General features: G+C 54.5%; 1 protein-coding gene across 1 annotated transcript in view; it reads right to left on the reverse strand.

Moving 5' to 3' along the window:
• PKP1 (plakophilin 1) overlaps positions 1-11,924 on the reverse strand; it is a 47,990-nt gene extending 36,066 nt beyond the window's left edge. Inside the window, exons 1-2 of the mRNA XM_045982049.1 lie at positions 11,625-11,924; positions 1,519-1,625 (exon numbers count right to left, since the gene is read on the reverse strand). Of these exons, the coding sequence (XP_045838005.1) occupies positions 1,519-1,625; positions 11,625-11,826 (309 nt within the window). The 5' untranslated portion in view covers positions 11,827-11,924. The remainder of the gene's footprint in view (positions 1-1,518; positions 1,626-11,624) is intronic.
• Positions 11,925-12,740: the final 816 nt, after the last annotated feature.

A 12,740-nucleotide genomic window follows, 5' to 3' on the forward strand; every position in this document is an offset into this window, starting at 1 on the left:
GGTAGGCAGGATTATTCATTCCGACTGCTGGTCCAGTCCAGGGATCCACCTTCCCTGGGTCTCATATAAGCCTTTCTACTAAGTTGTTTTCTCTAAGTCAGATTTGGTCTCGTCATCATTCTTGATGTCAAAGCACTTTATCTACATCTGTGCCTGATCTGTCAGCTTCTGGGCTCAGCCAACTGTCTATATGTTGTACTGAGGATATCAACTGACATCAAAAATTAGAAAAATGGGAGGGAAATAAATTTGCAGGAGACCCGGTTAACTCTTCCCTTTGGTCCCTAACCTGGAACATACAAGGAAGACGAATACTCCCCAATTAGCCCCAACAAGAGCTTAGGAAGGAAGGATCAAAATGACAACAGAAAGAACCCTTGACTTCTGAACCACCCACCCTCTCCCTTGCTCAGGACCCCAAAACTCAGGGTGACACCTGTAAGTAATGTGAACTCAGAGCAAATGCCACTGAAACCTGGAGCCCCAAGAAGACAGTGCCCCAGATTCCCATGGAAAAGCAGCCTTTCGCTCTATCTGTATAATGTCTCACAAAAGAATTCCCAAGAACCATACGGGCTAATGTTGGAATTAGCAAAATAAGTGAAAGTCACAGATTTTGGAGACAGGGGGAAAACCACGGTGTCATTTAGCCCAATACCTCTGATACTGAAGAAGAGGAAAACTCCTACAGTGGCTTGTATATTTAAACCAGAACATTTACCATTGACCTTGGTGCAGGGGTAGGGCTAAATAAATATTTGTTCAGTAACGGATGGGTGGGCATAATAGCTGGAAATCACACAGAAAGACAGTGACAGGGCCAGGATTAAAAGATCTAGAATAACTCTACCTTTGTTAGTTAAAAAAAAAAATAACCTTAAGACTGATGATCATCAGTTGTTTTTTTTTCATGCACATTATTTCATTTTTCCAACATAGGGCTCAAACTCAGGACCCTGAGATCAAGCATTGCATGTTCTACCAACGGAGCCGGCCAGGTGCCCCTGTCCAACTTACAAACTCAACACTCCACTCCAGCATGTACTGCAGGGGACAACCTCTCCCAGCCCCAGGGGACTTCTAGAGCAGCGTCCTTGGTCACTGGCACATACTGAGCGGAGGGGTGCCTCTAGGATTTTCCTCAAGATCTCTAAGTTAATCCATAAATGGAACTTAAGAATTCAAACCCCTCTCAAATCCATGATCATAGCAGACATTCTAGAAAATGAACTTAAAACACATGCCGTTTTCTTTATGCTTTTTCTAAAATGTTCTCATTGGAGACCTCTGGAAATAGTCAATCAGCCCAAACAGGAGACTATACTGAGAGCCATCCACGAAGTAATGGGCAAGCAAACAGACCTGGTGGGGGCTGCTGGGCCTCACCTCAGGGACCAGCGCAGCCCCTTCCCACCCCGTGTCACTCTTCTCAGCAACCAATGCAGGTTTGCTCCGCCGCAAACCCTAAACCATCCAAACGAACATTCTGGGTCTTTTTGAATGGAAGCAGCTCCTTACCGGATATCCCCATGAACCGTTCCCTGCCTGGAACTTGGAGTAGTAGCTGCTCCGGCTGGTGGTCCCATAGTTGTTGTAATTGTCAGCCAAACCATCGTACATGGAACCTTGAGGACAAAGGCAGGAGGTTAGGACAGGGGTGGCCATGCTCTTCACTCGCCTTTCCTCCCCACGGCATCTGGGTCCACCATGCCCCATGGAAGAGACCAGGGCTGAGCTCTTGAAGGAGGAGGATAAGGAATACATCATCTGCTTGCTGTCTCTGTCTCTCTACTCTACCTCCTCCGGTAGGGCCAAGAAGGGGCCCAGGCCGACTGTTGCAGGGACAGCTCTGCAAAACTTGGCCAAACCCTTCCTGGGCCGACTGAATGTCTCCCTGCTGCTTGGGGTCGTTGACACCTACAAGCCAGGAGTTGGCCAGGAGGGCCGTGGAGCACCGCCATTCCGTTCTGAGGAATCACAAACCCACATTTCACAAGGATAAGCTCCCCACTGGGGGAGGACTGGCAGGATCTCAGCATTCCAGGTCCAGAGCCCTGAGGTCAGAGCCACAGACCAGTGAGAGCAGATGAGAGGCCAATTCAGGGCAAGACTCTGGTTTCAAATCTCAGTCCAGCCGCTGCTAGTGACGACACGATCTCTTGTCCCTTCCTTCATCTCCTATATGCTCCAGATGGGGAAGGGGGGTGGCCACCAACCTCAAAGGCCCCAGTGAGGATTAATTAATGTTTTCAGAGTGTTTGGAGACCCACAAATGACAGGCTCAGTAAGAGGACAGAGTGTCATTAGGGTTATTAGCGGCAAAATGGCTTTGAATCATAGAAATCCAAACTGGGTTTGGGGCTCCTGGTGGGGCTACCTTCCCTTCTCCCCTTCACCAGGTGGCAGGTGGGCCCTAAATGACAGTCCCCCAACTCTGCAAAAGTTGGTCTGTTGGCTGCCTTACTGTCCTTGAAACACAGCTGACTGGGACATGGCCATGACTTTGCTCATACCATGCCTCTGGCCGACTGAGTCTGCCTCCCCTTCTCGGCCACGACATTCAGATCTCACCTATCTTCCAAGACTAGCTCGGAATCTCATCCCTTTGGGGAAGCCTCTTCTGTCCAGCCCTGCCCAGGGTGATCTCTTCTACCTCTAAACACATCCTTCTCTGCTGTCTGGACCCTGAGTCACATCCTGCCTGCTGTCCCATTCCCAAACTGGGATCTGCAAGAGGGGGAAGCCAGGGCTCTATGGTCTGGGCGTCCAGAGCAAGGCTTGCCCTACAATTTTTTACATGATGAGTTTTCTGGGGAAAAACGGAAAGTGGGATCCAGTGAGAGCCTCCTAAGGAAAATGGGCAATTCTTTTCAGAAGTGATGGTCAGACTCCAGCATCAGAAGCCCCATCTAGGGGGAAGGGTTTGACAGTGATCTTACCTGGCCAAATTAGCTCCTTCCCATCTGCCACACCCACTCAGATTCCTAAGCCTTTTTAGGGTAATGGGTGTGTGTGGGGAGGGGGGGGCGGGGTAGTACCAAGAGAAGGAATACCAGGGGTGGGGGGGCAGCTTTGGAATGTGCCAGGTGTCTCTGCTCCCTGCCATTTCTGTCTGAAGCCACCTGGAGGACTGCCCCATGGCACGCAGGAGGGGTGACCAGCCCTGATTCCCATCCTCTCCCCCACCATCATGGAGCATCAATAGGCCATTAGTGTTATCAGCTGTGGCAGAGAGAACTTGCCCTGGGAGCCCAGAGCTGTTGACATTGGTCTTGGCTCTGACATTTGGGCAAGTCCCTTGTTCTCTCTGGGCCTCAGCTGCTTCTTCTGTAAAAAGAAGGGGTTGGCCTCTCTATGCCCTGAAGGTCCCATATAGTGCCAGCGTTCCACGGCTGTGTGATTACAGGGACCCGTGCGTGCCCCATGGCATCCAGAGAAGCTTGCAAGGAAGATGGGGAGACATCAAAGCCTACATCACCACTTCCTTTGCTGCCTGCCTCAGGGTCCTCCCAGAGGTGTCCTGAGGGCCCAATTCTGGCTCCTGAGGGGACTCTCCCTGAGCCTCTGACTTCATCTGAGCTCCCCTACTGAGTGCAGGCAGCTGGTTCTTCTTCCTTTCTCGGGAAGCTGCCCCTCCTGGGAAAGGTTGCGCTTTGTCAGGAGGAGTCTAGAAGCAGTCTCGTGGGCAGAGCTCCAGAACCAGCTTATACCAGGGAAGGGGCTGCAGGAAGGACCCTAGGCATGCATGGTCAGGCCTTGAGGTGGTTGATGGCTGGTCTCATCTGACTCCCCTCCATCTAGCCTACTTCTATCATCCCTTCTAGCATATCACGGGCCAGAGGTCACTTGGCTGTTGGCCCGGGAGCAGGGACGTCTCACCCAAGGACAGCTGCGGGTCAGCCAGCAGCTTTTAGAAGGAAAATTCGGGGTGGTGACAGACAAAGAGTTCTATGGAGGCCCAGGGAGGCCTTCTGCTAGGGGAGGCATAACCCAGGAAGCTCAGTGGAAGGCAGGCTCTCATGGGGCCTCCACTTCTTCTCAAGAGGGAATCTGTCAGCAGTGACATCACTGACCCTCTTGGTCATCAGGTGAAGCATCTCCTCCATGCCCTGCACCTGCCTGCCTCCTTCTCACATGATCCTCTCCATGTGGGAGGCAGAGAGTTCTCTGCCATGGAGGCAGGGGTGAATAAGACCTCTGGAATGCTCTATCCTTCCAAAAGCCAGTCCTTTTGTCCCAGTGGTGACTTTACTGATGACAGGTGTGGGCTATGGCACTCACTTCTGGTGGGACCAAGGCCTCCAGGCCCTTCCAGGTGGCTCCTGAAGGCAATCCCTAAGATCCATCTGCAATTGGGGGTAAGATCACCACCTTAAGATGCTTTGCTTAGCTTCCTCATGACAAAGAGGCTGCCATCACACCAGCCAGCACTGCTTCTCTGACAGAGGTTCTGGTAGGGCCTAAGAGGAGTCCAGAGAAGTTACCTACTTGAGGTCACACTTTGCATTGTGCCTGATGCCCAAAGACATGCAGGTAGGTGGTGAGGTAAGCTCTATTAATAAGAGTGCTGCTCCCCTCTCCTGACCCTAGGGTGTCTGGCTGGTACACATTACCCTTGGAAACTCAGGTTCAACAGCAAGAACATGGGGATTCTTCATGACAGTGATGGCAATAGCTCTGACAGCTTTCCCTTCTCTATCAAGTCCCCTGACTTCTTCACAACTCATTTCTAGGGAGCCTTTCCTGATTAACTCCACCTGGTCCCATCACCCCTGGCTGACCGCCTCCTCAGAACGGGCACTGTCAGGTGTAGTCAGTTCTCCATCTCATGACTGTGCCAGTACTCACTGTCATGTACTTCGGGCACTCACTGAAGCAGGCGTCATGTCTCTCCTTTCCCTGGGATCTTGGACACAGGGCATGGCTCTGGCTGGGGCCGGGCCAAACTTGGACTGAGCAGGTCCTTTTTGTCAACCAGTTCACACCTCATGGCAGAGGGGCTTAGGTGCCTGATGCCTGGAGGCTCCATGTCCCCCAGATTGTAGCACGGGACCAGGGTCCTTGAAGGCTACTCAGTCAGGCCCTTCTCCCACCCAAAGGCATCCTGCTGGGTGGGGTAATCCAGGAAGATGGAGGATCTGAGAGGAGCTCGAGAAGGGCACAGCTACTTCCCTTGAGGAGGAGTCTTGGTGTCGGGGGGCTAAGGAGAGGTGATCCCAGCACCCAGCTCACCCCACAGAATCACCCCGGACTCTTGTAGCCGAGCGCCCGCATTCCCACTGTTTCCTCCATAAGGGCGCACACGCCAGAAGCTTCTCAGTGGAGCTGCCTGCCAGACAAACTTGTGCCTTGACCCCAGGAGGCATCTGTCCACTCTCAGAATGCCAAGGTCAAAGAGCAAAGATCTTAGAGAACATACTGCTTTCTCCAGCATACCATCAATTCCAGCTGCTCTGTCCACACAGCTTGTCTCATCTGGGTCAGAGTTTCAGGGTGAAAAGCCATCTCAAAAAACCCACCACTCAGATCGTCAGTGTCCTTGGATGCCGCTTGCCTTTGCTGCCTATGACAAGGGTCTGGTTCTCTCTGGTGTCACAGGGGGCAGTGCAAGCTTTTTTGGCTACCAAAGCTTTATGGAAGGAAGCTCCTTTGTTGGGATCCACCGGCTTCTCCCTCCGGCGGGGATGGGCCAACCCTTGCAGGGATGACTCATCCTCTTCTACCTTCCAAGCTTTCAAATGGGTCACACCCACCGCACCTGAAACATTCTTTCTCTTCTTCTCAGCCAAACCCTCTCCCTGCATTCAACACCTTGCACCAAAATCAGCTTCTTCTAGAGGTGACCCCACCCAGCTCTGGGCACTCCAAACCCTCTAGCGTAAGGAGGTCGGCTTTCTGGCCAGCTGCTCCACTCACTCCGTGTTGGCCTGTGTGTTCCCCAGAGTGGTTTCTGTACACGGGTGTGTGTGTGTGTGTGTGTGTGTGTACATGTACTTATGGACCCTTCTCCCAGAAAGCAAGGAGGCTGAGAACTCCCTGGAGCAAGAGATCTTCTGCTTTGCCCCTACTCCTGACCCCAGGACCAGGGTCTGCCTGGGCAAGGCACTTGTGACTTCTGCCTGCCTGACCAACAGGCTGCCCGCAGGGACAGAGTTCATCTGAAACCTCTTTTCTCTACTCCCTCCTTCCCCTGATCCCTCTCCCTTGCTGGTCAGGAGGCCTTGTCACAGCACAGGCCACACTAGATGTGAGTCTTTTGTTTGATCTGTGTCCCCTAAGGCCCATGTCTCTTCTGGCTTCTAGGCTGATGTAAAGCCCATCAGCTCCTTGACGCAGAACACTTGGGAAAGGAAGCTCATTATCTTTCATCCCTGAAAATGCTCTTATTTCACCCCTGGAAATCCCTTCTACCTGTGGTGCTCAGTAAGGCTAGACCCATAGCAAGAAGAATTTAAATGAGGTACTAGGAAGAGCTGTCCGAAGACATTTCTGGGAGGATATACCTCTGAGAGATTCAAGATTGGGCAGGAGCGGTGCCCGTGGGAACATTCAGGTGCCCAAGGGAGGGGAATGGCCAGATGTCCTCCCATTTCCTTCTGCCCAGGCCAGCTGGGAGTGCTGTGGACATTCCTATCTGGAAGCTTCCACGCCTAAGAAGGGCAAGGAGTTCAGCACAACCTCACCAGGCACTTTGGCGTGGTTCTTGCCCTTCTCCTGGGCACGTGTACGGAACAGGGATGCTGCTACAGCCTGTATTCACGGCTCTCTCCCCAGCTCTGCTGGGACGCGTCCGAGCCCAGCTCTGCTGCAGCCCCCTCTCTCTTTCTGATCGTCTGTTCCTGGCCACCACGAAACCCAAGGCCTGGGCAGGGGGTGGGAGCATCTCATGGGGACAGGGCCGGCGCAGGGGCAGGGTGGTGGATTCGTGTGGACAAAGATCAGAACAGGACACAGCTCCCAGGCTGGGGATCCAGACTAAAACACGGTCATCAGCAATCACCACCTTAGATGACTATCCGTCTTCATGCCTGTGTGTGTGTACGTGTGTGAAATCAGAGTCTCTGGGGTGGGACGTAGGCATTTGCCTTTTTAAAAATTCCCAGATGGTTTCAGTGTGCAGTCAGGTTTGGGAGCAGCAGGGTGGATGGCTTCTGGATGTTTACGAGAGGGAAACCATGGGATTCTCACTGAGGGGACGAGTTTTTTTGTAGGACAGCTACAGACAGTGTGGGGGCACAGTCTGCCGAGGTAGGGGGTGATGGGATCTATTTCCAGAGATGGCTACCATCAGAGCACACTTTTGAGATGATCTAATCCGATCTCGTACGGTTGTAGAGACCCAGAGAGAGGCAATGACTTGTCCAAGGTCACATACCAGCCAGCAATCAGTCCAGGTAGAACTCGGGTTTCCTGACACGAGGCTGGACCCCTGCCCTCGCACAGACTGCAAGGTGGGGTCCGTGTGTGTGCAAGAATGTGCCTACATGCATGTATGTGCATGGGTGTGAGTATATGTGCACGTATGTGTGTGTGCGCGTGCAGTGCGCACCTGCAAAGAACTTCACCTGAGGACAGCTACCAAACATCACACACCTCCTAGGGGCCATCCCCCGTGGTAGAAATAGTTTCCAGATTTTTAGACCTGAAACGTTCGGCTTGTTGATGTTTACAATCTGGTGTATGCGGAGAAACATTTGTTTCTTTTTTCATTTTTTAAACTTCTGCCAATGAGTTTGACTAAGGAGCAGGGTCCAGGGAAACAGCATTTGCTGTACAACATTCTGGAATACCTGGCATTTTTGTATGTGTTGTAACAGGCGAACGGAAATTCTGGTAAAACTTCAGCTTCGAGCCAAGATACGTTGTAAAGAAATAGGAATTGGTTCATCTGCAGTTTAATGAGGACGTTTCGCTGCTGGGACAAGTTAAAGCTCAGACACCCTTTACCCTCTCCCATGCCAGCTTTGGTCCCGAGAAAACAACCCCAGGAGTGATGTCCGTCCATGGTCTGTGGTCAGGAACAGGCAACTTTCAAGACAGTAGAATGAACAGAACCTCACATGGGCAGAGGTTCACGCTGAGACACAGCCAAAAGCAGATACAGAAAGGCCAACAAAGGCAGGTCCCGATGCAGGGACCTTGTGCACACCACGGCCACCAAGCCAGCACAAGCCTGCCCCCTAGGACAGCTTCAAGTAGTAACTGCCCTATGAGGGACAGATGCAGATGACAAAGTGGGGGACAGGCACCTTTCCTAGCTCAGTGTGGCCCCAACCCTATCTCTGATGAGGGGAAAATACAGGTTTGGCCATGTTAGAGAGAAAAAAAGAGAAGGTTGAACGTGAGGAATCACAGATGTCTCAGCAGGGAGTGAAACAAACAAGGACAATGACGCTGCTCGTGTTGGGATTTCTTTGGAATGAGAAGTGATACGAAAAAGAAAAGCGGTGTCGTTAGACTGTGGGATGTGTATTCATGGTGACGCTGAAGTTGGACCAAATGAGATTCGGGTTAAGCTTTAGGAAGAGGTTCCGAGTGAAGTTCTAAAGAACGGAATGGGGAAAAATATTTCTGTGTGGGCTGCCTAACTGATGCACTAGCCCTTGACCCCCCAACAGGGCAGCTCAGGATAAACGCCTGTGGGGACTTTCCCGTCCCAGGCCAGTCAAGTTTCCCTAGCAAAGCTCTTTGGCTGAACAGCCCCATCATCCCCTCAGTTTTCTCCTGCTTCCCATAGTCTGAGAAGACGCCCTGCCATACTGACACAAGGACACTCTGGAAACACAGGACAGCAATACTTAGTGGCCAGTTCAGAAAAAGGCCCAGATGGGCAGGCAAGTTCAGAACAGCCTCCTTCTGTAGGGTCTCTCAACCCGAGCCCCCCTGAGCCCCCTCCTCTCTCCCTGGGGACATCCTGACCAGGGCAAGGTCTCTATCTCATCTGCTGGTTTTGGGGAAGGCATGGGTAGAAATAGGTGTTGAGAGTCAGGCTCCTTCCAAGGGGCTCCTCTCCCAGCCCTTGGGGACTGGGACTTGGGGACTTCTGTCTTGCCAACAAGACAGAAGAGAACCCTCTTGGGGACAGACTCTAGAGAAAAGCGGGTTATATTGCTGGGACCACCAGTGGCCGATTCCTGACTGTCCTTTATGGGGTACAAGGAGAGGTTTCTACCTGCCAGGGAACCTGTGAGGTGTGGTTTGCCTTCTCTGGGGTGGGTGTTCTCAACCCAAGGGGCCCTGGTGGGATTCCGGGGCCCCAAGAGAGCCAAACCCCCTAGAGAATTCGACTCTTCTCTCTTGAAGGAGAATGCTAGTGTGTCCGGGTTGGGGTTGGGGGGTTGGTTAAGGCAATGACCTGGGGTATGGTCCTTCCACAACTCCCAGCTCGCCCCTCCCAGCAACCAGAGCAGGTGTGTGCTAAACAAACCAACACAAAAAGAGAGAGCAAAGTTAACAGGAATGGCCACTGAGCAAACAGGGAATGCCTAGGCGGTTCTGATGAAGAGAAGGGGGGAAATCTGATGAAAACAAAGCCAGATAAACCAGAAACACCAGCTCCAAGTGACCCAACCGCCTCTTCCACCTAAGATGCCTCTGGGGAAACTGTCCCTGTGGGAAGTTCGCCAGAGCCCAGGGCAGAGGGGACACACCTACAGGGTCAGTCCTTGGAGAGGCCTGTTTCTGGAGCTAATGCCTTAGCTGAGGAAGTCGAAGCTCACCTGGCTGGAGTCCCCTGGAGGACCTCGGGATGGTGAGAAGGAGATCCCATCGAGTAGGTGTTACCCTCAAAGGGCAAGGTCAGAAACAGAGCACTCGCCCGCATCTCCATAGGTGGGAAGAAGAAGGGGGTGTTGGGAGCACCCGGGATTTTTGAGATCTTTCTGGAGCTGTGGCGGGGGATGGCATGGGAGTGGGAGAGGGACAACTAAGTCTTGTGCCGAGAAGAGAGTAGGTTGTCTTGAGCTGTGACTGAGCTGTGGCCAGAAATGGGGACACTATTTTTTTTTTTTTTTAATTATCCCAAACCTACTTCCAAAAAAGGCTGGTCAGCAGCTACCAAAGCACTAAGTAAAAGAGGAAGCAAATGCTCTGGAGTCTGGATGACATTGGGCAGAAGTGTGGCAGGAGAGCAACCAGGATCCTGTCCAGGTCAGGGCAAAGGGCACACACAGCAGCAAAGACCTTTTAGGTTCGGGGTGCAGGGAAATCCTTGGCCAGCCATTTTCTCTCCTTCAGCTCTAAACAGGGGCCACTGGGGAGTGAGAGAGAGAGGGAGAGAGACCAAGCTGGAGTAGGAAGTGTGAGCTGGTGTGTGTGTGTGTGTGTGTGTGTGTGTGTGTGTGTGTGTGTGTGAGGGATGGGCAGGGGTCTGTCTGTCTCCTTTGCCTCCTTCCTCTTTACTACCCCCCACTCCCCTTATTCTCTCTTAAGGCCTGGCTCCATAAATAAGTCTTGGCTGATCGGTGCTGGTTTGCAGTCCGTAGAATCTTTATTAGCATTTACTAAATTTACCTAAACACACAAATAAACAGAAAGTTTGCTAGTTTGAGTGGAATTCTTACGGGAATCCTTTGTATTACAGTATGTGGTCTTTAAATTCTCCACAAATGCCCCTGTCAGATATTGTACCTTCCTCCTTGAGTTTCAGGAGTCCTATCCGTTTCTCCTAACCTCCCGGTGTGCGGGACCTCTGCACCGGGAGTGGGGACCAGGGCATTGATGGCCCATCAGGCTGAGCACCTGAACTGGAAAAGTGCTCACCATGAGGTTTCAGTGCTGGCCGCCTTCTGGGATTTCCAGCCTTGCCAACCTCATTTCCTACCCCCTCCTGACACTTGTTCCTTCCTACTTAAGCCAAGTGAGGCAGGGAGAATCCGGTGGGAAAGAAAGCTTCTGCATTAGCTACTGAGCAAAGAGGGCATCCGCAGCCACCCTTCCCGGCCTCCGGGAGCCTCCGGAGCGCACTAGTCTTGGCGTGACCTTCCAACCAGATTCGCCTCTTCCAGATGTGAGGCTCCCGCCAACGCGCTGCGCGTTTCAAGGGCTGGTCCCCGCTCCCCGCGGCACCGCCCGGTCCCGCAGCGCTCTCCTGAGCCCCTGCTCCCACCACCGTGACTCCCTCGCCCCGACCGGCGGACACGCACTGGTCCCACCTGGACGGGGGACCTGCCGGCCTGGGCACCGGCTACCTGGCTACCTGCCGAAGGCGCAGCGGAACTCGAAGCCCAAAGGAGGGACGGGAAGTGAGGGGTCGGTGGAGACCGAGCTGAGGGGAGGCAGGTGCTGTTCCCGGAGCAGCCTGGGGTAAGAAAGCCTCCCGGACTCTGGGCCGGGTCTACCGGCCCGCGGGCCATCTTCAGCCTCTGCGCGCGCTGGAGAGACGGCCCTGGCCGTGACTTCCCCTCGCCACGCGAACCCGCCTTCGCGCCCCCAGCCTGGGGCTCGCGCCAGCCGCTCGCCCGCCCCCGCCGCCGCCGCCGCTGCACGCCGTCTGACCCGCCGCGCAGACCCCAGGCTCCCTCGCCTCCCCGCAGTCCCGGAAGGCGCGCCCCCTTGGGTCCCCGCCGCGCTGGCGCGGGGCGCGGGGCTGGGGCGCCCGGGTTGCGCGGGCGCCCAACCTTTACCTCGGTTGGAGTGGCTCAGGGTGGACGACTGGGAAGACTTGGACTTCTGCCGCTTGACGGTCATCATCACCTGCTCCTGCACGCGCTGCCTGCCCGACGTGCCGGTCTTCATCTTCTGGTCCGACGGCAAAGCCAGCGTGGAGTTGTCCTGGTCCGGGAAGCATTCGTACGCCAAGGCGGTCTTGAGCGGCGAGTGGTTCATGGCGGCGGGAGGCGCGGGCCGAGCCTGCGAGAGCCGAGAGGGGCGGCGAGGGGCGAGGGGCCGCGGGCGGCGGGCTGGCGGCCGGCGGGCGGGCGGGCGGGCGCGGCTCTGCTGCGCTCAGCGGCTCCCGAGGGCCATAGAGTGAGTGGTCCTGGTGAGGCTCCCGGCGGCGGCTCTTGGCGCCTCCGCCCCGGCTTGTCCCTCTGCTGGCACTGGCGAGGCCCGCCCTCGGTCAGACTGGATATACCGCCCCTGCCCTGCACCACCCACTCCACTGGCTGCGCGCCGCCGCCGGGGCCGAGCTGCAGGGCGCTGCCGCTGCGGGAGCGAGCGCTCTTGGGGGGCTGGGCTGCGAGTCCCGAGTGTGGGACCTCGGCGTCTCCCGGCCCTCCGCTCCTTTCTCTCGCTTCCCTCCCCTGTGACGTGCAGGAGGTGAGGCCCCCGGGGAGACGCCCCTCTGTCCTGTCCCTGCTCGCTCATGGAGAAAGTATGTGCTCAGCTCAGGAACCCAGGGAGACTTCTCTCGAGGAAAAAGGAGTCTTTCTTGACCAGCCCCCCAGGAGAGCCAGAAATCCACCTTCTTCTGTCCTGAGGTCATGGCCTGTGGGGGACGACTCCCAGGCCGAGGGATGAGGTACAGCCCCTGTCCAAAGGGAATGCTCAGTCCTGTGGGGACAACCATTCTAGTCTTAGGCAGCTTCCACCTGAAGGGACGGAGGTGGGGTGGGGTGGGGTGGGGGCAGAGGCATGTAGTTCCAAGGACCAGACTGGAGATAGAATGCCACACAGTAGTACACCTGTCAAGTGTGGGCATGCCAGAGGAAAACACCATGTGAACAGTGGGTCCTCTCTGAAACTCCAGACTTAGCCTGTAAAATGGTACTGGCACATATTAGGAGCTCAATAAAAAGTAC

Source organism: Meles meles, chromosome 17, assembly GCF_922984935.1.
Source record: "Meles meles chromosome 17, mMelMel3.1 paternal haplotype, whole genome shotgun sequence".
Taxonomy (NCBI): domain Eukaryota; kingdom Metazoa; phylum Chordata; class Mammalia; order Carnivora; family Mustelidae; genus Meles; species Meles meles.